This window comes from Serinus canaria, chromosome 8, assembly GCF_022539315.1.
Source record: "Serinus canaria isolate serCan28SL12 chromosome 8, serCan2020, whole genome shotgun sequence".
NCBI classification, from domain to species: domain Eukaryota; kingdom Metazoa; phylum Chordata; class Aves; order Passeriformes; family Fringillidae; genus Serinus; species Serinus canaria.
The window spans coordinates 2,327,527-2,352,944 of NC_066322.1; the positions used below are offsets into that span (position 1 = coordinate 2,327,527).

At 50.2% G+C, this 25,418-nt stretch overlaps 1 protein-coding gene across 8 annotated transcripts in view; it reads left to right on the forward strand.

Annotated features, from left to right (window-relative positions):
* Positions 1 to 1,275: 1,275 nt before the first annotated feature.
* DOCK7 (dedicator of cytokinesis 7) overlaps positions 1,276 to 25,418 on the forward strand; it is a 96,719-nt gene continuing 72,576 nt past the window's right edge. For all 8 annotated transcript variants that reach the window (XM_030226406.2, XM_030226407.2, XM_030226408.2 and 5 more), the window contains exons 1-4: positions 1,276 to 1,390; positions 10,997 to 11,102; positions 24,615 to 24,790; positions 24,890 to 24,958. In XM_030226406.2, coding sequence (XP_030082266.1) covers positions 1,353 to 1,390; positions 10,997 to 11,102; positions 24,615 to 24,790; positions 24,890 to 24,958 — 389 coding nt within the window. In that variant the 5' untranslated portion in view covers positions 1,276 to 1,352. The remainder of the gene's footprint in view (positions 1,391 to 10,996; positions 11,103 to 24,614; positions 24,791 to 24,889; positions 24,959 to 25,418) is intronic.

The window sequence follows — 25,418 nt, forward strand, 5'->3', positions numbered from 1 at the left end:
GGTGTCTGCATTAAATCCCCTGGGATCACTCACACACAGAGAATTTTGCAGATTTTGGGGCACTGCCTGTGTAAACACTCAGAGATAGCAGAGCAGAGGAATTGCTCACAGCTGGAAATCAGCATCTTCTGCCAGGGGAAGGATTGGTGTCCTCCATGTGAGGGAAACGTTCACCCAACCCAGGCAGATGGAGTGGGGGGAATGAGCACTCCTGCTTTTGGACACTTCCTGGGGGACTATTAATAGTTCCCTGGTTTGGATTAGTGCACAGCATATGTTGGGTAGCAGGGACTTGGTGTTATCTGCTAGACTGTGTCCTGGGCTCAGTCTTTTTTGAAGTCAAAACCCAGTCATTTTTGTTAATGACTCCCCACCTTCTGCCTCCTCTTCCCATTAGATAACCCCAAACCATGACGTGGTTGGAGACACTGGTAGTTATGGCATGTTTGATGGGAATGGATGGAACAATCTTCCAGCCATCTCCTGAATCATTGTTAGGGACAATTTTTAGCCTTTTTGAAGGAAAAGATGGGATGATATGGGGCAGGATTGACTGGGAGCCCAGTTTTGTCTGGCCAAGGGACCTGGCCATGCTTTGCAGACCCAAGACACCCAGCAAGGTCTTAAGCTGCACCGGGGGGGGGAGTTTAGGTTGGACATCAGGAGGAATTTCTTCACAGAAAGGGTGATTAGACATTGGCAGGGAGGTTTGGAGTCCCCAGCCCTGGAGGTGTCCAAGGAAGGACTGGAGGTGGCACTCAGTGCTCTGGGCTGGTGACAATGTGTGGATTGGGCACAGCTTGGACTCGATGCTCCTGGAAGGCTTTTCCAACCTCAGTGATCCTGGGATTCTGGTGCTGCCAGGGCTTGGTCCGGCAGCAATTTTGGACTGAGGGCCAGGGAGTGATGCTGAGCAGCCTTTTCCCCAAATCACCGCCGGATCCCCTTCAGTGCCGGGAACAACCCCAACCGCTCTGCTCTTACTCGGGAATAACGCGGCACCGCAAGGGGAGCCCCAGGCCGGTGGGGGTCAGGACTCTGGGGATGGGGACAGGGGCAGGGACAAGGACAGGGGACGGAGATGGGGACGGGGATAGGGGCAGGGATGGGGATGGGGACGGGGATAAGGGCAGGGATGGGGCAGAGGATGGGGATGGGGACAGGACCGGGCCGGCCGTGGTCACTCCCCGCCGTATATCTGCGAGGAGCGGCCCCCCGGCGGGAAGGGGAGGAGGCGGCGGGCGCGGCGAGCGCCGGGGGTGGGAGCTGCGCCGCTCAAGTGCGCGGCTCGGCGGAGCATTACGGCGGCCGAGCGCTGCCCGGGCCGGCAGCGCGGAGCCCGCAGCGCGGCCATGGCCGAGCGCCGCGCCTTCGCCCAGAAGATCAGCAGGTACCGGGGCCGGGCGGGCCGGGCGCGGCGGCGGCACCGCGCGGGGGGCGGGCGGGCCCGGCCGCGGGGGCTCCCCCGCTGCCGCGCCCCGGGGGCGGGCGGGCCCGGCGCGGCCCGCGGGCCCCGCGCCCTGCCGGCCTCCGGGGGCCACGGGCAGGGTCCGGCCTCCGGGGCTGCGGGACCTCCCCGGCCGCCACAAAGGGCCGGGTGCGGGCGCGGCGGCCGCCGAGCGCGGGGCCGCTCCCCCGGGGGAGCTCCCGCGGGGAGCGGGGGAGGGAGGAAGAGGAGGAAAGGAGCCGTGGAATTCCGCTCCCGCGAACAAAGGCCGGCCGGGCGCTTTGTGCAGCCCCTCTCGCCGCACAATGGGCGGCACGGCGCTCTCCTGGCCGAGCCGGCCCTGCCCCGGCCGCCTCCCGGCGCTGCCCCGGCCCCGCACCTGGGAGGGGAGCGCCGACCTCCCGCGGGCTGGAAAATGGAGAGGGAGCTCCCTTCTCCCTTCCAGCGCCTTCCTTTTGTGTGCGAGCGCGGCTGCTTCGCTCTTTGGACGCGCCGAGCGACGTGAGGTTCCCGGTGCTGAGCATCCTTGGGTTCCTCAAAGTTTGGTTATTTTTCGAAGAGGAGTATTTATAGAAATTTACCTGCAGATTTACATGCCGAGTTAGGCGTGTGGTTCCAGGTGCGAACAGTTTTTCTGCTTGCGGGTCGGAGCAGGTAGCCTTTGGTGACCATGGTACCTCTCCTACCTGTAACCAGCAGTGGAGTGAAAGCGAGATCCATCAGTGGTGCCAGAGCTGTTCAGGAGGATGTGGACAGTAGCAAAAGGAGTCTCATTTTTATGCCATTGAGCGAGAAGCTGTAGGTGCAAATTGTTGCAGTTAGAGAAGCTGTGATGGAGAAGGGTCACGGTCAAAGGAAAAGGGTGGGTAGGAGGTAGAGGAGTGACATCAGTCTCACCCCACTCATCATCTGGAAGCAGGTGAAAACATTGCTCTTCTCTTCAGGTTCTCTGCACATTTTGATGTGCACCACCCTGGGGTTAGTGTGACAGATCAAGGAATGGGGAGAGATGGATTTGCTGCCAGACCGTTTTTCCTGCTCCTTGGTTGTGGTCATAGGAATGTCACATGAGAAACAAGCCCTGGCAGTCAGTGTCCGAGCTGTACAGCCCTGGCAGGAAGTTCAGTAAGGTGGCCCTGGGGTGATCAGTGTGGTGCTCAGCAGTTCTGCCTGGTTCACCGGGATGTAGCACAGCTGTGCCACCTCTGAGCACCTTTTGGGCTAATCTGGGTTGTAGCACAGCTGTGCCACCTCTGTGCACCTTTTGGGCTAATCTGATCCACTCCTTGTGTTTCCCAGTTTGGTCATTAAACAGGTCTGGTTCATCTGTGCCTGTAGAAGGACCCAGGTGCTTTGCAGTGAGGTCAGGGCTGTTGCATCTCCACCTTTCTTTTACACTTGTAAGATTGTTGTGTTTTCTATGGGCTTTCCCATGTTGTATTGTCATATTCTGAGAAATCTCAAGTTCCTGCTGTGTGGCTTGCACATCCAGTGCACGTGAAGGCAAAACTTTGTGGGCAGAACGTTTCACCTGGGGATGTCCAGGCTGGGCTGCTGCCCTTCCTTCTCCTGCTGGCACAGAGCTGCTGGGAATGTTGCCGTTCCAGGGCATGAGAGGTTGGAGCAGGCAGTGCACGGAAGTCCCAGGGCTGTGCTGGTGGCTGCTGGAAGCCCTCCCCAGTTCCATTGTTTTCAGAAGAATAGATCCCTCACATTTTCACACTCTGCCCCCCGGTTTGGCTGACTCATGGAGGTAGACGTAGCATTTGTCTTATTCACAGGAAACAGCCATGCTGCTCTTGCTTTGCCTGTGTGCTCCAAATGGATGTCATTCAGATCCACCAAGACTGATTCCTTTAGTCCAGCTGCACGTTTCTTAACTGGTTGTTGCAGTAGAGGTAGAAAAACAAATGGGATGGGCTGAGCTGTTTCTTGGAAAGCCCAGGGATGTGTCCCACAGCTCAGATTTTTCTGCTGTGCTTTCTTCAGTCATGGTGGTGCCCCTCAAGAGCATGATCAGAATGCTGGTGCCATGCCCTGCCTGCTCATTGCATCCAAATCTTTAATCCTTTAATCCTTTGGACAGAGGCTATCAGTAATTGCCCAGCAGTTTCAAAATATCTTTTCAGGACTATGTTACAAGGTGTCTTCGTGATTAGGTCCTGCTGAATTTTTGCAGGATGGGTTTGAACTAGAATTTGGAAATCAGTAAATCTTGTTGACTCTATCAGAAGAAACTCCTGAGTTAAACACATATAATGGGCTAATAAGATCTTGCATGAAGTTGCTAATTTTTATTTGGAACTATATTGGTAGGAATTTTTTTTTAAGCTGTAGTGTATCATATCCTTCTGCAGCATCCTGGTGCTTCTGTAGCAGCATGGAGCCTGTTGCTTCCATCTCAGTGTGGGGGGGGAGCTTCAGTGCCTCCTGTGTCTGGTGCACATTCCCAGCTGTGTTAGCCCAGGACATGTTTTGGATATGGGGCTGCTTGGCAAAGAAACAGGGTGTGGAAATCCCCCCACCAAAAGGGTCAGTTCTGAGTTCCTGGATGTCCCAGTAACTGGAGCATGTTGTATCCCAGCACTGCAGTGCTTCCTGGGACAGAGGAAAAGGCGTGCAAGGTTTTTAGAGTTCAAAAAGAGAGAAAGGAGAACTCCCCCTTGAACCTCACCCAGCAAAAGCATTGCAGGGATAAAGTCATGTAGGCTTTCACGTGAGCCCCTGACTCAGTGCCTTGTCAGTGCTCTTGGAGCATCCTGAGCCTGGGTGATCTGGGGAATTCAGAGCTGCTCCTTTGCTCAGACCATCACCATGGAAGTGTCTTTGCCTGGAAGGAGTTCTGTTTTTCCTTTCTGCTCCTGCAGTGGGACAGGATCCCTGTGACTTGGAACAGCACACCTGCCCTGCCCTCTGTGTTGCAGTGCCTATCAGCCTCACACAAAGCCCACAGTGGGATTTTTACCACTGCTCTGTGTTCTGTTGCTGAGAATTTTCAGTTTTCCTGTGCCCAGCTGTTAGTGGAGTCCGGAGAAAACAGTTTTTACCTGGTGGGTCCAGCCCCCTCCCAGGTGCTTCCATGTGAACAGGAACCCCATGGGGTGCTGTTCTCTGGGGCTGGGGATCTTCAACAGGGGCTGATCCTGCTCTCAGCTATTCAGTGACTTGGAAATTCCCCATCGTCCAGGACTCTTACAGTGCATGGGATTCCTGGAGTAATCACAGCTTGTCTTTATGGATTTGAATGGAGGGGAGAACACTTGTGTTCACTACATTCAGAGCAACTTATTTCTGCTGCAGCTCCCTTTACACTGATGGGGTGCTGTAAAAGGGGACTTGGGAAGGCTCAATTTGCATTTATGTTCATTTAGAGCCCTTTTACACTCCCTGAATGATGTGTCAGGGGGGCTGACAGCCTCCTTTGCCCAGCCCCAGGGTAAAGAGGGATGGTGTGAAACCTGCACCCACTGAAAGCAATAGCAGAGCTGTCACTGGCTCCCAGGAGAACCAGATTGGGCCAGAAGCGTGGTCACAGCAGAATATTCATCACAGTTTATTCTCTTCCCACATCCAGATGCCATTTGCATTGTCAAAACACTGTCACAGATAACTGAAAGGATTTTTAGCAGGAATTTCAGAGCATCCCTTTCCTGTTCTCCCCAAAAGTCCCACGGCTGTCCCCGTGCAGCCTCTCTGGATGTCTCATGGGGGAGTTGGCAGCGCTTGGGAAGCCCAAGAAAATCCCTGACTGCTTAAAGCAAGGGAGGAGGCAGGGACAAAACTTCACAGAATTTACAGAATCACAGAATGACTGGGCTGGAAGAGACCTTCAAGACCATCCAGTCCAACCCAGCCCCAGCACCCCAACTCAACCCTGGCACCCAGTGCCACATCCAGGCTTTGTTAAACACACCCAGGGATGGGGACTCCACCACCTCCCTGGGCAGCCATTCCAGAACTTTATCACCCTTCTGGAAAAACCTTTTCCCTGCTATCCAACCTGAATTTCCCTTGGTGCAGCTCCAGGCTGTGAGCTCTGGTTGTGTCAGTGCTGCTGGAGACAGAGCCCAGCCCAGCTGAGCACAGGCACCTTTCAGGAGCTGTGCAGGGTGATGAGGGCACCCTGAGTCTCCTTTTCTGCAGGCTGAGCCCCCCCAACTCCCTCAGGGGCTCCTCTCAGGGTTCTTGTTCCAGCCCTTCATCTCCAGGGCTTTGCCACAGAGCTGCTTCTCTGGCCAAGGCTTCCTCCTTTGCTTGGTTGTTTTTAGCTTGAGGTGTGACTTTGCTGTCCTGCAGGATCCAGTCCTGTGGGGATTTCCTCAGCCAGGTGTCCTGGGAGCTCAGTCCTGCACTGCAGCCCAGGGGTGACATTTCAGCCTCAAGAATCAAAGGTGATCAGAAGAGCACCACAGGCAGCATTGTGTGATGTTTTCTCTTTTAATCAATGGTGAGGAAAAAGGGAACATGTTGTTGCTCATCTGTGTTAATTTAAGAACCCACACACACCCTGCAGCAGTCGGGATCAGGCTGGGCATTTCCTCAGCTGGAAATCCAACCCATTTCACTCCAAGGGGAAGGAGTTCACTCAGAAGGAAACAGGACCTGGGGTTTAGGAGGAAGGGCTGAACTGGCAGGGTGGCTGCAGGCCAGAGCTGTCCCTGCATCCCTGGAGCAGGTTCCCTCATCCAGCAGAGCTTCTCTGGCTGGTGACTCACACCTGGATGGAGCTGCGGGCAGGACAGAGGGCCAGCCCCTCCCTCTGCAGAGGTGACACTCAGCCAGTGCCACCGGGCTTTGGGAGTGACATCCAAGCACAGTGAGGCAGGAGGATGGATGCCTCCAGCCCGTGCTGGCTGAACAGAGGGTGAAGCAGTAAATGATGTGTAAATGCAGTTTTCTCTCTCTGAGGCAGAACGAGCAGCTCTGCTGGGGCTGAGATGCCTCTCAGTGCCAGGCTGCCCTTTCAGAGCAGTCCCTGCATGTGACCCCAGGCTGAGGAACAGGCTGGAGCAGCACTTGTGTAATTAGCAGGATGGGGAGAAGCAATCTGCCTTGCCCTTTCCCAGTGGAGAGGGCTGTGGAAAAGGGACATTTCTTCACATCACCCCAGGCTGGTCCTGACCCACCTTTGCTGGAAACAGGAGAGTTCCTGACCTTGCTTGGCATCCCTGGGCAGATCTTGGGCAGATTTTTTTGGGAAGGCAAAAAGAAGAACTGATATTTCCAGTTTGCTGGTTAAGCTAAAAAAAAAAAAAAAAAAAAAAAGAAAGTTAAAAAAAAGGAACAGTTTTTGGGTTTGACCAGGCAGGGCACGTAGAGAAATGATTTTTGTGTGTAGTAAAGAACGCTGGGAGTTCTTTACTGCAACATGGCTTCATTTTGTTATTTGCAGCTCAGAGTATTTTGAGAATGACCAGTTTTGTTTTGCTTTAGGAGCCAGTTCCAAGAGGATTTTTTTCCCCCTCTTCTTTGTGTGTTTTTTTCTTTTTCTGTGTGAACCACATGCACACACAATAATTAACCAGTGAAGGAGGTCAGAAAGGAAGTGACTGGGGAAGATGTACTTTAAACATAGACATTCATGAGGCTGTGGGCTGTAATTAACTGGAATGTTTGTCTGAGGTTCCCAGGTTACATGTTGAATATTAGATAAGTTATTAAAGAGGCAGTTTTTTATTTGTCCTTTTAATTATCAAAGCTGTAATGGCTCTTCAGCTGTACCAAATTATTTTTTTTATTTTTTTGGAGAATATTTATTTCTCTTTTCTTGATGGGGTTTGGTGTAACACCAGCATTGCTTTAGGTTAGAAATAGTGTTCAGGGTTATAGTGTAACATGGACTGCTGGTCATGACCAGTTTGTCATGGACAAACAGCCTTTGGGAGTGGAGGAGGAGGAGAGGGCCAGTGTGTTCAGAGAGTGATGGAATGGTTTGGGTTGGAAGGGACCTTAAAGCTCACCCTGTGGTCAGGGACACCTTCCAGCAGAGCCAGAGTTACTTGTTTTAGGGAAACTGGGAACCTCTGGCAGGAAACAGTGAGGAAGCAGCCCTGAAAGGAGTCAGCTGAGATACTTTATCAAAGTGGAAATACTCATTTGGTGCTCCAAACGTTCTGCTCCTTCTCTGGAGTGAGTGAAGCACATCTGCTGAAAGGTGATTCCCAACTGGAACAACTCTAGAAAAGCCATTGGGTGGTCAGGGGAGCCCAAAGGGGACACCTCACCTGGCAAGTAGAAAGGAGTGGGAGAGGGCTCTGATCATGGTGCCACAAACCCAAAGGGGGATAGATCACCCCTGAATACACCTGGAGATCAGGTCACATGAGGAGATGGTTTCTGAGTGTCAGAGCATGATGCTTTCCCTGGGGAAGTGGTGTCCAGAACCTCTGTGAATGCAGTGACACTAGAAGGAGCCAGCCTGAGCTGTGGGTTGGGCTGGAGGCTTGGAATGAGCAGTGACTGCTGCAGGCTCCACTCAGGAATTCTGAGGTTTACACAGTGCCCATCAGCTTCACGTGGGAAGAGTTTGATGGCTGCTGGTGAAAGCTGGAGAGCAGGAGTGCTTCAGACTAGAGAGTAATGCTGGTTCCTTGGTGAACCCCGTTGGAGCTTCAGTTCTGACTAGAAGAAGTGTGGTCTTGCTTTGGGGGAATTTTCAAAGTCCAGTGAGGTAATGAATGGGGCAGCAGCACAGCTGAGCAGTGCCACCCTTTGTGGCACCACATTCCTTCCCCTGTTGGACCACAGAGCTGCCTCAGGATCCTGAGGAGGAGCCAGGCACAGCTGTGCTTCCACAGCTGGGGACAGGTCCCCTCCTCTGGCTGGACTTCCCATCTGTAACCAATGCCTCTTGAAAATGGGGAAGGGTTTTTAGTTTTTTCCTGCAGTGCTGGGCTCTGGTTTTTCCTGCCAGCTCTGTGTGTGCCTTGTCAGAAGTGACACAAAACACAGCAAGTGAGAGCCTGGTGCAGGGCAGAGCCCTTGGGGACAAGCTTGTCCATGCCCAGCCCCAGCTCCCTGGGTGCTTTCCATGCCAAGCAGCCATTTTAATGCATTCCAGATTTCCCTACAAAAGCCAGCAGCACACATGGTTTGCTCTCACGTGTGTCTGTGTGTGCACACGTGGTGGGAGCAGGGATGTGGCTTTTCCTGGGTGTTCCCTGTCCCCAGCAGGACAGAAGCCACCCACCAGAAGTGAAAACATCAGCTCCTGTGGATAAAGGCAAACAAGAAGGAAATGACTTCTTGCAGCCAGAATACATAAAGCTGGATTTTTCTTTTTTTCTCCTGCAGTCTGCATTTTAAAAAAGACAAAATAATGCTTCCTCTAGCTAATCTTATGTCCATCCCCTGGCCTGAGGAAACATTTGCAGCCTCAGTTGTCCCAGCCAGGTCCCTCTTAGAGTTCCCTTTCCCTTCTCTTCCACTGCCAGCAGTTGCCTCCATTCCTGCCCAGCAGCAATCCCAAAGGCAGGAGCCCATCCTGGTGTCCAGGTTTAGCTCAGGACAGGTTTAGCCATCTCCTTGGCAGGATTTTAGCAGCTTGTGTGCTGTTCCAATAAACAGCACAGTCCCCCTGCTGAGATCAGGAGTCTCTCAGCCACGAGGATGCTCAAAGATCACTGATACAGCAGAAAAAAAAAATCACCCCAGTCCTTGCAGGCTGTTCATTGCCTCATGGGCTGGTTAGTGCCTCCTTGGAGCTGGGAGTTTGCTCTGGGAGCCAGAGCTGCCAGCAGTGCTGTGATGTGGTGAATGACACTCGGGGTGGGTTTGTCACTAATAAACTGGGTGTTGACTCCTGGGGAGGAACATTTGTGCTGGTGAGGTCCTGCAGGCCAGGGCTACTCAGCAGCTTTTCAGCTACACAGCTTCTTTTGTGGAAGGAATCTGGGGTTTGGTTTGCTTTTAGAAGAAAACCATTTCCACCCTCCTCAGGGGCTGGGCTGTCCCTGCTGAGAGGAGCTGCAGCTTCCTGCTGGGATGCAGGATGGAGAGCTGGGCATGGCTCTGGTGGGGCTGGGCCTGTGGCTCTGTGTTCAGACAGCCCCTGGCCATCAGCATTTCCCTCTCTTGTGCTCTTCCTTCCCCCTCCGGGTGCCTTTACCCACCTGATGTGTTTTCAGCCTTACCAGAGACAATGTGGCTCTTCAGCCAGAGTGGAAAACTGTGGAGGGTCACAGCTTTCACCCTCCAGGCATGGAAGGGCTGCTCTGTGCCTTCCCCTCCTGCTGAGAAAATGACCCAGTGGTGGAATTTCTCTCTGGCAGACACACAAGGCTCTGTGCCAGTGTTTCCTCTGCTTGTCGCCTTTACCTTTCCTACATGGGAAGGGAAACACCTTTTTGTTCTGACCCAGTCATTTGTTTCCTGGTCCTTTGTCTGACTGTGACTGCAGACCCCAAAAATAGGCAGAGGGATGCAAATGCAGAGTACAGGAGCAGCTGTGTGACCAGGAACTGCTGGAGGGTGAGGAGAGCTCTGGAGAAGAGCTTTCCTTGGAAGAGCCTGCTGGGAACAAGTTCATTTGTGCTCAGGGTCACGTGCATTTTATTGCCACAGATGTGCACAGAAGAGCAGCTCACAAAAGGGAAAAAAAATTAATTGCTGTTAAAAATGTGTATCTGCAGCCTTGTGAGGGCTTTGTGATTCTGGGAGTTTGGTATGCAGGATCTGTTCCTGGTGGGCTGTGACAGCCTTGGTGCAGTGAGCAGTGTGTGGTTCCATTCCAGCAGTTGTTATTTTTGCCAGTCTCTCCAAGCCCACTGGTGAGTGGGGTGTGCATTTGCACCTTGCTGGGCTTGGAATCCATGGGCTGTGCTCACCCTGGGTGCCCCCAGAGGTTCAGCATTTCCTGCTGGGAGCTGCTGCTTCTCAGCACCAACCCCACTTGCAGTTCCTCTGGGAGAGCTCCTCAGCTTCTTGCAGGATGGGGAATTTGCTGTGTTTGTTTGATGAGCCAGTGGCTCTGCCCCATGCCATGTCCCTGGCAGAGGGCACACAGGGGTGGCAGTGCTCCATGGCAGAGGGCACACTGGGGTGGCAGTGCTCCATGGCAGAGGGCACACAGGGGTGGCAGTGCTCCATGGCAGAGGGCACACAGGGGTGGCTGTGCTCCATGGCAGAGGGCACACAGGGGTGGCTGTGCTCCATGCCATGTCCCTGGCAGAGGGCACACTGGGGTGGCAGTGCTCCATGGCAGAGGGCACACTGGGGTGGCAGTGCTCCATGGCAGAGGGCACACAGGGGTGGCTGTGCTCCATGGCAGAGGGCACACAGGGGTGGCTGTGCTCCATGGCAGAGGGCACACAGGGGTGGCTGTGCTCCATGCCATGTCCCTGGCAGAGGGCACACAGGGGTGGCTGTGCTCCATGGCAGAGGGCACACAGGGGTGGCTGTGCTCCATGGCAGAGGGCACACAGGGGTGGCTGTGCTCCATGGCAGAGGGCACACAGGGGTGGCTGTGCTCCATGGCAGAGGGCACACAGGGGTGGCTGTGCTCCATGCCATGCCCCTGGCAGAGGTAACCGTGTCCCTGTGTCGTTGCAGGACCGTGGCAGCTGAGGTCAGGAAGCAGATCTCGGGGCAGTATGGAGGCTCCCCACAGCTCCTCAAGAACCTCAACATCGGAGGCAGTGTCTCTCATCACACCACTGTAAGTCCTGCCTGCAGCAGGGCCTGCTCAGGCTGCTCTCCACACTCACTGCACCACTGGGAGGAAGCTGCTCTGCTGACAGCTTGTTGATGTGAGAGGCTCTGATAACACCGAGGACAAAATTCCGTGCAAACCCTCTGATTTTGGGGATTTCTGTGTTGCAAATCAGTTGGTGTGGCTGGGAATCTGTGTTTCTGCAGAATCTTTGTAGGATAAGGGGCTTTCTTGACCAGACATTAGTTGTTTTATCCCCAAACAGCCTGGATTGGGCTCTAAATTCCACGTGTGTGTGTGGTTCTCTGCATGGAGAGCTCTTTGCAAGCTCCTGCATTTCAGGTTGCTGTTTTCCTGTCCTTGTCACCCTGGAGAGCAGGTCTACAGCAACTCATCTGCTCTTCTGAAGTATTTTAAATATTATTGTGCAAGCTGAGTGTGGCTATTCCTTGTATTTACTTACAAGTTTACAGCCCACTTTGAAGAGCTGCATTGTCACAGTCACCCTTTCTGAAGTCAGACTTTCTTGCATGGCCTACCAGTAACCTTTCAGATTTATTGTGGTAAACACTTCAAGAGTGCAACAAACTTTTTCAAGCTGGAAATATTTGATTTGGGGTTTCACTTCAGGTCACAGCAGTTCCTTTTGCTGCAGCCAACTTGGAAAATAAATATGAGAGCATCTTGTTTTCTTCAGAGAGGGGTGGTTAGGTCAGGCAGGGCTGGAAATGTGCCCTGAGTTTGATAGTCTGTGCAAGTGTTGTGAGTTTACAAGAGTTCTTCTCTTTGGAGTGGGCTCCTGTAGTGTTTCCTCAGTTCCTAGGGGTGTGGGGATGAGCCCATGAGAATTCCCTCTGCTTCATGTGCAGTGGAACCTGTTGAAGCTTCCTCCTGTGTGACACAGAGGTGTCCTCAGAGCTGAGTGTCACCTCAGAAGGGACCTCCAGGCTGAGCTCTGGCTTCACTGCAGGCACAGACTTCATCTCAGAGGTCTGGCTGTGCCAGGGGCACTGGGATGGAGGAGGGCTGGAATTCTGTCATGTCCCAGGAGCACAGGGAGAGCAGGAGGCTGGTCTGTCAGCAGCCTGGTGGGGGCTGGGCAGGTTAATGAGAGGAGTTAATGAGGGAAGGGTTAATGAGAGCAGCTGCCCAGGCTAATGCCTTATCTCAGTGCCTCTGCTGGGCTGTGCAGTGATAATGCAAAGCCCTGACTTGGCAGTTCTGGATGGTCTTTTGCATAATCCAGCATTAGGGCAGGGAGGGTTCCCTGCTGGTAGCTGGAGTGTGGAGCACTCAGGGTCAGTGACTCCACTTCCCTGCAGCCCTGGCCAGCTGAGGAGTGCCCTCCCATTGGATATCCATCCCAGGGACTGCTGGGCCTCCCTTGGCCCACCTTGGTTTCATCTTGGAAGGAGCTGGCTGAATTGCCTTTGTGCTCTCATCAAGTGAGATGTCTTCTGTGAGCCTCTCCAGCTGCTCCTCACCCAGCCGTGTTTTTCATCAGTATCTCCTTGTATCACCTCATTTCACTCTGAATTATCTTCTTTCCACTTTTTCCTCCCATTCCTGAGGTTTTTCCATTCTGCCACCAACCAAGTATTCATGTTTAAAGCTCCAGTCCTGTTGATCTTCACATGTAATTTTTGATACAGGATCAGACTTGTTGGTCACGGTATTATCAGTAGCTCTGGTGTTTGCTAGTAAATACATGCAAGGATCTGTAAAATGCTGGAAAAGGTCATGCTGGCTGGAAGCAGGCTCTGAGCTTTTGCTATCAAGCTGCATTGTGTGATGGCTGCTGTGATAAGCTCCCAGTTTGTCACATTAAATTGGGGGTTGAGCAGAGAAGCTTTGCAGAAGCCTGATTAACACGGGGTGATGGTTTGTAGGAGATAGTCTGTAGGAAAAGTCTATTTAGTTAAGTCATGAGTCTGTATCCTGAGGCTGCATAATGCAACAGAGGTTTGCTTGTCTGAATTTTGGGTTAATTTCTCTCCCCGAGGCATCCATCAGGATCTGCTGTGCCTGCCTGGCCTGGTTTGATAATCAGCATTATGCAGAGGGAAAGCATTGCTGTGTGAAGCTGGAAAAGTTCACTTCTGTGTAGCCCCACTGGTTTCAAAGCCTAAAGTAGGGCATGTAGTGTAGGAGTGAGTAGGGAATTCCTGCTGAAATGTTGTGGGGTTGAGCTGCAGTGTCTCCACAAGGGCAGCTGGTTGGGATGGGGGCTCCAGCCTGCCAGAGTTCAGGAATTATTTGGCCAATGCTCTCAGGGATGCTCAGGGTAGCATGGCTGGGGTTGTTCTGTGCAGGGCCAGGAGCTGCACTGGATGATCCCTGTAGGTCCCTCCCAGCTCAGGATATTCCATCATCCTGTGACTCCAGTGGTTGTGCAGATGTCTCAAGGTCTCTCATGCCCACCTTGCTCACTGTGCTGAGAATTAGGAAAGGTCAGCACTGATCCTCTGATGGTTTGTCTGAGAGTCTGACCAGTCCAGTGGAGGGGTTTTGGTGGAGAAATGGAGTTTTTGTGAATGAAGAGCCTTCAGCACTGTGCTTGCTTGGGCTTTGTCAGCTGAGGCCAGTGCAGGGATGTTCCCACTCCACAGCCTTGCCCCTGCTTGAACCTGGGATAAATGCAAAAACCTGTCAGCTGAATTTTAGCAAGTCTCTTCCCTTTTGCCTCACAAGCAGCAGACAAAATGCTGCCAGAACTGTTTCTAATTTGGTATCTGGTAGAGCTGGGGAGAAGACACTGCTTTCAAATGAGTTTATTATTGTCAGCCTCCACCCTTCTGCCACTTTAGGAGCAGCTGATTTTAATTGCACATTCCTCAAAGCCCAGACACAGGTCCAAGGCCCTGAGAGGCTTTTCCTGAGTAACCCAGTGTGCCAGGCTGGGATCATGGCAGCATCCTGCAGCTCTGAGCTTTTTCTTTTTGCAACTCACAGCAGAAGGCACTGACAGTTTGTTAGTGGGAAATAGGAGCTGTGAGCTCAGAGAGCTCCATGAAGGAGGGTTTTTTTTTTTGAAGTTATTTTTGCCAGTCTCTCCAAGCCCACTGGTGAGTGGGGTGTGCATTTGCACCTTGCTGGGCTTGGAATCCATGGGCTGTGCTCGCCCTGGGTGCCCCCAGAGGTTCAGCATTCCCTGCTGGGAGCTGCTGCTTCTCAGCACCAGCCCCACTTGCAGTTCCTCTGGGAGAACTCCCCAGCTTCTTGCAGGATGGGGAATTTGCTGTGTTTGTTTGATGAGCCAGGCTGTTTACTATGGGCCATTATAATCCCTCATGACTAACCACTTTCTTTTCTTCCCAAGTTTGTTTTTTTTTTTCCCTGTGGAGCAGCTCCTTGTGCTCAGTTAACTCTGTCTGCTGAAAGAAGATAAAGATTTCTAAAATCTTGGGCTTCTTTTTTCACTTTTTAGTGCCAAGGATAATAATTGAAATTTTTTTTGGTTGTTGTCCAAAACTTGATTTTTTTTTTTCTTCCCAAGAAAAAGTTCTCTTAATTTTTAAAAATCTTTTCAGGTCTTTTTTTCTATTTCTTTACATTTTTAGAGGTATATTTTAATGGTTGGACATAGTGCAGTGGTCTGGTTGACAAGATGGTGTTCAGTCAAAGTTTGGGCATGGATGATCTTGGAGGACTTTGCCAACTTTAATGATTCTGTGATTTAATTAGGAGAGCAGCTTTTTACTGAATTTGCAAATAAGCAGAGTGAATGTACCTTTAGTTGTTTTATAGAAAAATCCCAGCTTTTTCCAAAGGATTGGGTGTGATATTTCCTGCCTTTTGATGTATGTTACAGCAGAGATGGTTGTTGGTATGTAAAGGAACACTGTTATAGGAGATGCTAATTAGTCAGGGAACAAAGGGGTCTGGACTCTTGGATGTGATGTGATCTGACCATGGCTGCTCTCAGCACTTCATTTTCTCCTGTAAAATGAAGGTGCTGACATTTACATATCTTTGTAAAGCACTGCTGGCTTTATGGGCATTATCTGGGCTAATTGAGCCTTTGTCTTGGATTTATGGGATGTCAGACTTTGGCCATGTACTCAAAGATAGCATCTAATTATTCAGTAAGGGAATATAGGTTCCTTTGTCTATTTCCATTGTTTATTTTAATGTCATTTAGGAGAAGAAGAAAAGGTGATTTGTGCAAATGAATGGGAAGCACAGCAAAGGAAAACATGACAGTGACACTGGAAGGGCCTTTTGGAGTGCTCAGAGCCAAGTAATTTTATCACCAAAAGCTGCAGAGGAGAATGAGCCAAGGCTTTATGCTGTCCCAGGGCTGATGAAGGCTGAAGGGTGCCTCCCATGATTTGTATTTCCTGGAGGTTTTGCCCTGCCTGGCTGGGTGGTTTATCCTCATCAGGCAGGGGAGGATGGGAGAGGCATCCACATCCTCTGCCTGCCTCTCCCCTTGGGACTGCTCACAGTTAACTCTGCTCTGCATGCAGAGCTCATGAGAGCTGCTCCCAGGCTGTGGCTGAAGGCAGCAGTGAGCCTGTGGCAAAGGGCAGGGCTCTTTTACCTGTCCAGGTGAGTCTGCTCTCCACTGGAAATCTCTGCAGCAACTTCAGCAGCCTTAGCAGAGATCAATACTCTTAACTGAATGATGTTATAGCAAATAATTGTTAACAAACAGGCTGGGACACCTGGGGGTGCTCACTTGGAGAGGAGAAGGATCCAGGGAGAGCTCAGAGCCCCTGGCAGGGTCTGAAGGGGCTCCAGGAGAGCTGGAGAGGGGCTGGGGACAAGGCATGGAGGGACAGGACCCAAGGAATGGCTCCCAGTGCCAGAGGTTGGCTGTTAGGGGAATTTCCTTGCTCAGAGGGTGCTGGGGCCCTGGCACAGGGTGTCCTGGGGCTGCCCCATCCCTGGCAGTGTCCCCGGCCATGGGACAGCCCCGTGGCTCATCCCTCCCTGCAGGGCAGAAGGGGTCCCCTGGGAGCTGAGAGGTGCCTGTGCCAGGGATTTCCCACTCAGGAGAGCACTCTGTGCTTGGCAGGGCTCAGGGCCACCAGGGCTCAGGGCCACCAGGGGCTGCCTGTGTGAGCCCTGAGGGTCTGGAGGGGTCCATCTCTACTGGCCTGATGTAGCATTTCTGCCAAAAGTGGGAAATCTGTGATTTTTCTGCAGTCTCTGGTCAAAGTGTTTGGCTTTTTCTTTTCTCTGTTGCTGTCTCAGTTTCTGCTTTCATTTTTGTCACAATTTATCAGAGGGAGACTCTTCAAGATGAGTCTCAGCACTTGCATTTTCTGTGTCCAAGTCTTGTGTTTTCCAAATACTCTTGGTGAAATTACACAATCCCTGCTTATCAAGATCTTGTCTTCTCACCCATCCTTGGAGGTATAACTCATGTCTTTCTAGGGTTGGTAAGAAATTGCTTTAGTATTCCCAGATAACTAATTAATCTCTGATTAATATTAATATTTCTATACCCAAATGGCTTCCTACATTAGCAGCCAGTTATCACAGCAAATAACCTGGCACTATTTGTACATAAAGCATCTCACTGGTTCTGGGCTGGCTGTTACTTGTTAGATGTAGGATCCTTCTTTAGCTGGGTGTATTTCTAATTATTTCACAGAACCCCAGACTGGTTTGGGTTGGAAGGACCTTGGAGCTCGTCCTGTTTCAACTCTGACACTTTTCACTATCCCAGGGTGCTCCAAGCCCTGTCCAACCTGACCTTGGACACTTCCAGGGATGGGGAATCCATTTCTTTTCATTGGAGGCTTTTTCTAACTCAAGCACTGAGATAGAATTTCTGCAGATCTCACAGAATGCAGATCTTAAAACTGAATTTGTTCAGATTTAAAAATGGAGGCTTCAGACACAGAGAATGCTTAGAGCCATTTTTGGGGCAGGTTTGCAGTTTGGAAATGAAGGAATTCCATCAGCTGCTGGCTGTGGTGATGCCATCCCCCAGAGCAGCATGCAGAAGCAGGAATGAGGGGCAGAGCAGGAGACAGAGAGCTGCATTCCAGAGGCTGTGGGGAGGTAATGACTGCACTTATGGCTGGGGAGGTGTCATCCCTGCTGAGCCTGGGGTTGATGGGAAGCTGAGATTGTCTAGGAATCCCCTTGGTTCATTTGAATATTTCCATGTATTAGAAATGCAGCCAAAAAATGAAATGCAGGAGTTCTCTGGGCTCGCCAGGCTTCAGGAGCATGGGTTTTCTGAAATGCAGGGATGGCAGCAGACAAATGTGTGAGTCTTTGAATTTGGATCCATTTGGGTTATTTTTGGAGTGCTTAGTTGAAAGAGAATGTCATTTTTGCAAGTAAAACATGTTTTTTCATTACTTGAGCGTTGTCAGTGGTTAATATTACACTGCTCATGTTTCAAAACCTCTCAGAGTGACTTGCCTGTAGTTCACACTTAAAAATAAAACCTCCTGCCTCTGTTTAGCAAGCTGATTTCTTTCAACTGTTACCATCTTTAACCTGCCTGCAAATTGTAATTTTTTTTTAGCATATTACATTCTCAGATTTATTCTGAGTCCTTGCAGTGCATCAGATTTGACTCCTGTTCCCAGAGATCCCTTTAAGGGTGACAGGTTTTTGCCACAGCAAGCACAGGCCATCTGCATTCCTGAGTGCTCAGCAAGGGAAGTGCCTGTTTGCCCTGGAGACCCAGAGAGAGCTCAGAGGAGGCTGGGGCTCAGCTTTGAAATGTTAATCTGCTGCTTCTGTCCTTCCAAGATTTTGCCCAGGGAAGGCAGTGGGTGGGAAGTTGGTGTTAATTTAGAATTTGGAGCTTTGGCACAATCTGTTGCAGTTTTAGCATGTTATAAATCACTTAATATTTAAGGAGGTATCGAAGTTAAGATGGAACTTTGTCCTGGTTTCAAAATTGGCAAGAAATATCACCCTGATTTTGAAGAAGTGCTTTAGCTGCCAAGTAAAAATAGCAGTCAGGATCCTCCCTGTGATGAGGAGCTCTCTACAAGGTTAATTTTTCAAGGTCCCTTATGGGATGCTCACGGGAGTTTTACTCCCACGCAGGAAGGAGACAGGAGGAACAACCTTGCACACTTTGCCATTGTCATTTTTACAGAGCCCTCAATTGTGCTGATCCTCACAGGGGCTGGGCTCTGCCCTTGGGAATGATGCATCTTGTTTGAGCTAAAAGGGAAGTTGGGCTTGGATTGGGCCACAGCAGTTGGGTTCAGATCCTTGTGGTGCCAGCTGCATCCTGCCAAGCTGTCATGCCATAACCTCTCAGTGCTCCTGGGGCTCCCTGCCTGGGGGATTGGACAGCCTGGGAGGGAGAAGGAAATGGGAGGGAATGTTGCTTTCCATGCCTGTGCTGTGATACACAAGCTGGAAAAGTCTGCAGGGTCCTAGCAGGGATTTGAGGGTGCCACTGGCAGTGTGGGTAATCCCCTGTTGGGCAATCCCCTGTGCCCAGCTGGCTGTTGGAGAAGGGATGGGCTGAAGTCCTCCAGGCAAACCTGGGAATGCCTGAGAACATCAGGGCACTGTGCACAGTCAGTCCCTGAGAGGTGGAGACAATAATTGTCCCTTTTTCTGCCCTGGTTGTTCCTGAGCTCCTGTGCTGAGCTGCCGTGCAGTGCCCAGGAGAGCAGATCTTGAGTTTTCAGCCACCTGCACAGGTGCAGCTCTTGTACAAGCCTGACCTCTGCATTGTATTTTTTGTTTCCCTGGGTGAGCTTGCCCTGGGTGTAGCTTTCCCTGCACTTTACCCCTTTGTTCCCTTTGTTATCCCTTTGGGATGCCTGGCTGAAGTGAGTGGAGGTTTGTGTTACCCTCCATGGAGGGATGCCACATCCCCTCACTGAGGCTCCTGCAGATTTGTACAGCTGCTTTTGGAAGTGATGATGATGATGATGATGATGCAGGTAGGGGCTGAAAAGGAGGAAATAAATAGCAGAGAGACATGTGCACTAAAACTCCCCAAAAATACAATGTTTGCTGTCTGGGGAAGAGCAAAGTCGATAGGGAAGGCAGTTTGATTTTCCAGCTTTTAAGGGGATGTAGCAGTGAAGAATAACACAACCTTAAAGAAGAGAGCTGGAGTGTCCCCACTGCAGGAGAGCTGTAAACCTTTGAAATAGGGCTTTGTCCTGCAAGTGCTGAGAGCCAGAGCTGCAGCAGCACAGTGCACCTCTGGAAAGGGCCTGTTAAATGGGCCAGAGCAGCCAAATCAAGGCTGCTGTCAGAGTCAGCTGCTTGGACATGTCTGTGCTCAGGTTAAGGACATGCAGAATTGGTATTTTTAATGGATATGTATTTCCAAGTGAGGGGTTTGATTGGGGTTAGGGTGAGTCTGAGGGAGGGAGTCCTGTTTGATTTGTTGTGTGCTTTGAGTTTATCAGTGCTGTGATAAACACAGTGTTTGTGCTGGCAAGGAGCAGGTTATGCCCCTCTTACTCATCCTCAGCTGCCCTTTTCCCCCCATTTTTCTCCTGTAGATGTTAATGGCACAGAACAGTGCTTGCCATGAGTGAGGTGGCAGTGCCTGATCCTGGGATAAAGACTCAGTGAAAACTGGGTTAGGGAATTGTCCAAAATTTCATCTGTAATTACAGCCTGCACAAAATCAACGAGTAGTTTTTTAAAGAGCAGCAGTTCTGGGAATAGCATTCCTCTGCATATTTTTAAGCATGTATTTGCTGTTAATTTACATTATTCTGTGGTCCTGGTGGGGAGGATGCTCAAGGCTCTTGCAGACTTTGGTTTCTGGAGGGTCTGAATAAACTCAGCAACAGTGGACCCCTGGCAAGGATTTCCTGCAGTAACACTCCAGTATTCCCCAGCAGGTTTATTAGGGGACACCACACTAGGGCCTTTCAGTACTGACAGGGGGCTTAGAAAAAATGAGAGTGGTTTTTGACACAGGCAGACAGGGATAGGAAGAATGATTTCAATCCAAAAGAGGAGAAATTCAGATCAGATATTAAGGAATTCCTCCCTGGCAGGGTGGGCAGGCCCTGGCACAGGGTGCCCAGAGCAGCTGGGGCTGCCCCTGGATCCCTGGCAGTGCCCAAGGCCAGGCTGGACAGGGCTGGGAGCATCCTGGGACAGTGGGAGGTGCCAGGGTTGAAACAGGATGAGCTTTAGGGTCCTTTGCTGCAGAACCACTCTGGGGTGCTGGATTAGCCAGTTGGTAGATGGTCTAATGTTTGCATTTGACTGGAATTGTCCTTCTGCCTTGGGAAAGTCCAGTGAGGAAGGGCTGGCTGTGTTTTGTGAAGGAGACCCTGACTGTTGCTCCCCTGGAGCTGCCAGGGGAATGGAGAAGGCTTTTCCTGGGAGCAGGGTGAGGATTGCACTGAAGGGGCTGTGTCTGCCAGCCAGCAGGGCTGTGGGAGCACAGCTTTATCCTCCTCAGCTCTTGCCCCTTCCTGCTGCAGCAGATCCCAAACCTTTGCAGGTGCTGCTGGCAGGACTGGCAATCCTTTGGTGGTTGAGATAGCCCAGTGTCAGCTCCTGTTTGTCCTGGTGCCACAGGAGGTCAGCTGGGCTGGGGGTGAGATGGCAGAGCAGGTTCTGCTCCTCCAGCAGCACTCAGGGTGGTTGGGATGATGGGGTTGGGTGACCTGGGCTTTACCTGGGCTTGTCCAGCCCCTCCAGGGTGCACGTTCCACCTGGTGGGTTGTGTGGCAGTTTCAGGTGACTGATGCTTTGCCCAAGTGAAACTGGAATAGTCCCTGGTGTTTTGTGTGTCCTTGTCCCCATGCACACCATTGGAGCAATGCTGGAGCAGGGGGAAGGTGAAACAACTGGCAGCAAGAGCCTTGAGAGGAGCTCTTGTGGTTTTGTTCACACATGGGGACATCTTTTAGCTTCATTTTCCTTTTGGTGCATTTATTCATCCTTCTTCCCTCCTCCTCCTCTTTCATCACTTCTTCCCCCACAAATATCTGCAGCCTAAAATAATGTTCTTGCCTTTTATCTGCCAATAGTCTGACACCAAGTAGTTCCTCTCCATGGCCATGGATTTATGGTTGGCCTCTTTGCTCAGGTGCTAGACAGTATTTCTGGCTGCACAGATGGTGAGTCTGACACAGCCCTCTGGCTTTGACTGTTATGTTTGTTTACATCTTCATGGTACAACAGTAACCCAAAGAGACAAACTGGAAAATTGGGAAGTGCAAATCCTGAAATGTGTGAAGGGCTTGGAACCCCCAGGGTGCACAGAGAGCCCCTGGGCTGGGTGGATTTTAACTGGCATGGCTCCTTCCTTCATCTCCTGTCCAGCACATCCCAGTGCTCCTGTTGGCCAAGGGCAGTTTGAGATGTGAAATGCAGGGATGGGGGGACCTGCTGTGTTTTGGGCTGTGACAGCCTCACACCCTCTGTCCTGCATGTCCCTGTGAGCTCTGCATTGAGACTGAGGCTTTTCCTCATCTCTTCTGTAATTCTGTTTGTCAGGATGAGTGGAGTGGAGTGGAAAGACTGGGAGGGATGAGGGGTGGGTTCCTGTGTGTGAGAGAATCCCAGGTAAATCAGTTTGTGCAGATTAAAACACAACACTTGCACAAGCAGCTCACTTCTGGAGGAACCCTCAGCTTTGGAGCTGCCAGGTCAGAAGGAGGAATAAAAGTCAGTCTTAAAATGTTAGGGCTTAAAAACAGGGTCAGCTAAGCAGCTTTAAGTCAGGCCATGAGGCTTCCTCACCCCTCTGGGAGATAAAGGGAGGAGCAGCATGGATGGAGCCTGGCCCACAGGGGGATCTCAGGGGATGCTTTTCCCTGCCCCTCTGGACACCCCCTGCTTCTGGAGCTTTTGCCCATAATTTTGTACTCATTTTGTTATTTCTGTCTTCATTTGCAAGGAGTCTGCAGTGCTGGGTGGTTCCTCCTCGTGGGTTCTGAGGTTTGTCAGTGGAAGGGGAGGTTTGGCACAGAGCAGCACTGGGAGCAAACAGGCACTGATAGCAATTCCTTGAGGAAAAGCTGTCATGTCACCCTCTGAAGGTCATGAGCTGGATCCTCATGCAGGGCACCACTAATGTTGATTTTTTAAATTTTTTTTTTTTATTTTTTGGGGTTTTTTTTTTCTTTTTATTGTGGGGAGGATTTTTTGGTTGGTTTTGGTTTGGTTTAGGGTTTTTTTTGTTTGTTTTTTTGTTTTTTTGTTGAGGTTGGGATTAAATTATGAGATGATATTTTTTGCTTGGATTCAGATGTTTATTAATTTCTATTTATATTATAGTGTCACAAAGTGTGGGTTCTATAGTAGTTTAACAAGGTAAAAATGGAGATGTATTTTTTCCCTATAAGGTTTTTTAAGGATAAACTGTTTAATTAAGAAATTATACTTAAATTATTTTTATTTTTAATCTAATAATAAACTATTTATGACTGGCAATGTGGATTTTTTTATTTAATTACACAATACTACTTAAATGCATGAAGAAGAAGGTAAAGAAGGACTAGCTTTTGTTCTAAAACTTTGATATATATATTATAGTCTAAAATTTTAAACTCTTAAGTTTTTTGCTATGTGATATCAGACACTTGTGTTTAAACTATACACTTATAATTTTAGTTCTGTTATTTAATTTTGGAAGGTTTTTTATGGTCTTAGGTTAAATGTAATGTTCTTTTGAGGGTTAGTGTTTGTTAGTACAGAAAGTTTGAAATTTTTAGTACCCAGGGTTCCAGCATCACCCCTCAGTGACATGTGCCAGGGATCTGGTGCCAAGGGGAGCTCCCTGCCTGTTTGTGAGGAGCAGGGGGAGGTGGTGACATCCCAGCTGTGTGTGCCAGGAGCAGTGACAAGTTCTGCTCCTGGCAAGTGCTGCAGTGATGGAAACAGTGAAAGTGTCTGGTTTGTGTTTTCAGAAGTTCTCCAAAATCTCCAAAATCACATGCTTGGAGTCCATTTCAGGAGTTCAGGATGAGGAGGGGAGAAAAGATTATGGGGTTAAAGAGATGATCTTCATCTTCTTGTGCAAGGTGTCCCTGCCCATGCAGAGCTGCTCCTTAGGGACCCTTCCAACCCTTCTCTGATTCTTTCCCTATTGCCTTACACAGAAATACATTTGTTTTACCCAAATTGCAGAATCAAATGCCACATTTCCAGCCATCACACATGTTTTTGGTGAACCAGATCCTGATCTGGCAAAAAGTCACCTGGTCCAACTCCCTGACTTCCATGGAGTCTCTCTGGTTTCCTGCTGGAGGCTTTGCCTTGTAGGAAAATTGAGGTTGGTTGTGGTGGGGAGATCCTTTCAGTGCCCTCTGTGTTAGCTGAGTCTTTTCCCTTGAATAAAAAGTTGATTTAAAAAAAAGCAAATAAAAAGTTGATTTCAGAACTTGTTGGCAATAGTTTGCAAAGTGGAATTTGGGATTTGTGTAGCAATATTTCTGAGAAGCACATTTCAAACTGAAGTACCAAATGTTCTTTGTAAAATCATCTCCAACACAAGCTACAGGGCAGTTCCTTGGCCCACAGAAATCATCTGGGTGGCAGGAGAGGGGAAGTCAGTGGAGAAAACTGCTGAGTTTGGATGTGCTTTTGTGACTCTTGTTAGAACACTCAGCCTCACTGGTGTGTGCCAGGGAATTCTAGGAAATCTCTCAGTTGCTGTAGAGACAGCTTCCTCAAAACTTGTTTTTGGTGTTTCATTTTCTTAATGTCTATGTTTATGTATAGCCTCATAGCATCATGATCTCATATCAGAATATTTATGTGTATTTATGTAATGGGATATGTAAAAATACGAGTTATGCAATGTGAGCATGTATCCAGTTTATGCAAAGTTTCTTCTAATGTATCTAAAAAAAGCTCAGGGTGGTGAGATCAGCACTGCCAGTGAAATCTATTTGCACGTTTTCAGTCATTCCTTGTGCTTCAGGTAAAGGCTTTGTGCCCAATAAAGATGATTTTTAAGCATCCATTTTATAAGGGCTGTGTCCCTTCCTGGCATGGGCAGAGTCATTGTGGCACTAAAGGCTCTAATACCAGGGACAAGGGGTGGTTCAGCTTGTACCTGTGGTAGGTGAACATTGTGTTTTGTGTTCCCCAGAGAGGTGGTTTAATTCAAAATAATGTTGGTGCTCAGAGCTGTGTGGCTGCCTGAGCTCCTGGTAAATCAGGCCTTGCTCTGGGTTCTGCCTGGGGGAGGAAGGGTTCCTGCATCTTGGATCAGGATCAAGGTTCCCTTTGTGATCAGAGCCTGGTAAAGACAAATCCAGCCTCAGATAGGTGGGAAATAAAGTACAAAGTTTCCTTTTGTTGTATTTCTTGAAAACAGCTGTAACCTTTTCTGGCTCTAGTTTTACCTTTTAGGTGGTGATGGTGGGCACCAGAGAAACATGCAGAGGAGCAGCAGATAGAAGATAAGACAGGAGAAGCAGCTGTGTGCTGTGTGTTAGCTGAGTTAACACCACTGGGGTTACTCACCTGGGGTTGCATCAAACCCCCAGCGAGGCAGGAGAACTGGTTTAGAGAGAGCAGGAACAGTGCCCGTGACTCCTGCCTGTGTTCACCTCACCCTGAGCCCCGTGGTGCTCTGTGTGTCCCCAGGTGCCTCTCACAGAAGCTGTGGAGCCTGTGGACCTGGAGGAGTATCTCAACACCCACCCCCTGGCCGTGGAGTCGGGGCCCCTGCGGGACCTGCTGGAGTTCCCCCGCGATGACATCGAGGTGGTGTACGCCCCCCGCGAGTGCCGCACGCTGGTGTCGGCCGTGCCCGAGGAGAGGTGGGACACCAGCTCACCTGGTGATGCTCCAGGGAGTGAAAGATGGCTTGGGGAAATCCTCATCATCTCTGTGACCTTTGCTGTTTGTTCTTTTAACAGCGAGATGGACCCTCACGTGAGGGACTGTGTCAGGAGTTACACGGAGGACTGGGCCATCGTGAACAGAAAGTGAGTGAGGAGCCCTGTGCTGTTTGTCACCTTAAGGTCATCTTTAAATTTTGGCCAGGGAGGCCAAAAATACTGTCCTGGCTGCTGCTTCCATGTGCTCTGGCTTTTCCTTGCCCGGTCCAGCTGAACGGATGCTCTGTGTTTGGAAAGTTGGATCTGGGGTGTCAAAAGCCCTTGGGGCAGTTTGGAAAATCTGGGCCATTTCAGTCCACACTTGCTCCTTTACCATGCTAGAGCAATTAGAAAGTGTGGACAAATAAAATTATCTTCAGCATTTATTTCTTCCTTTGTTCCACCTGGTTTTAGTTCTTTTTAGAGAGGAGTTGCATTAATTTTGCAGTGATTTACGTGGAGTCACCACTACAGACAAGGTGCCCTCTGCAGCTTCCTTTGGTTCCCAGAGAGACTTGGGGAAAGTACATCATTCAGACAAATAATTGTTACTATTTGAACCATCACA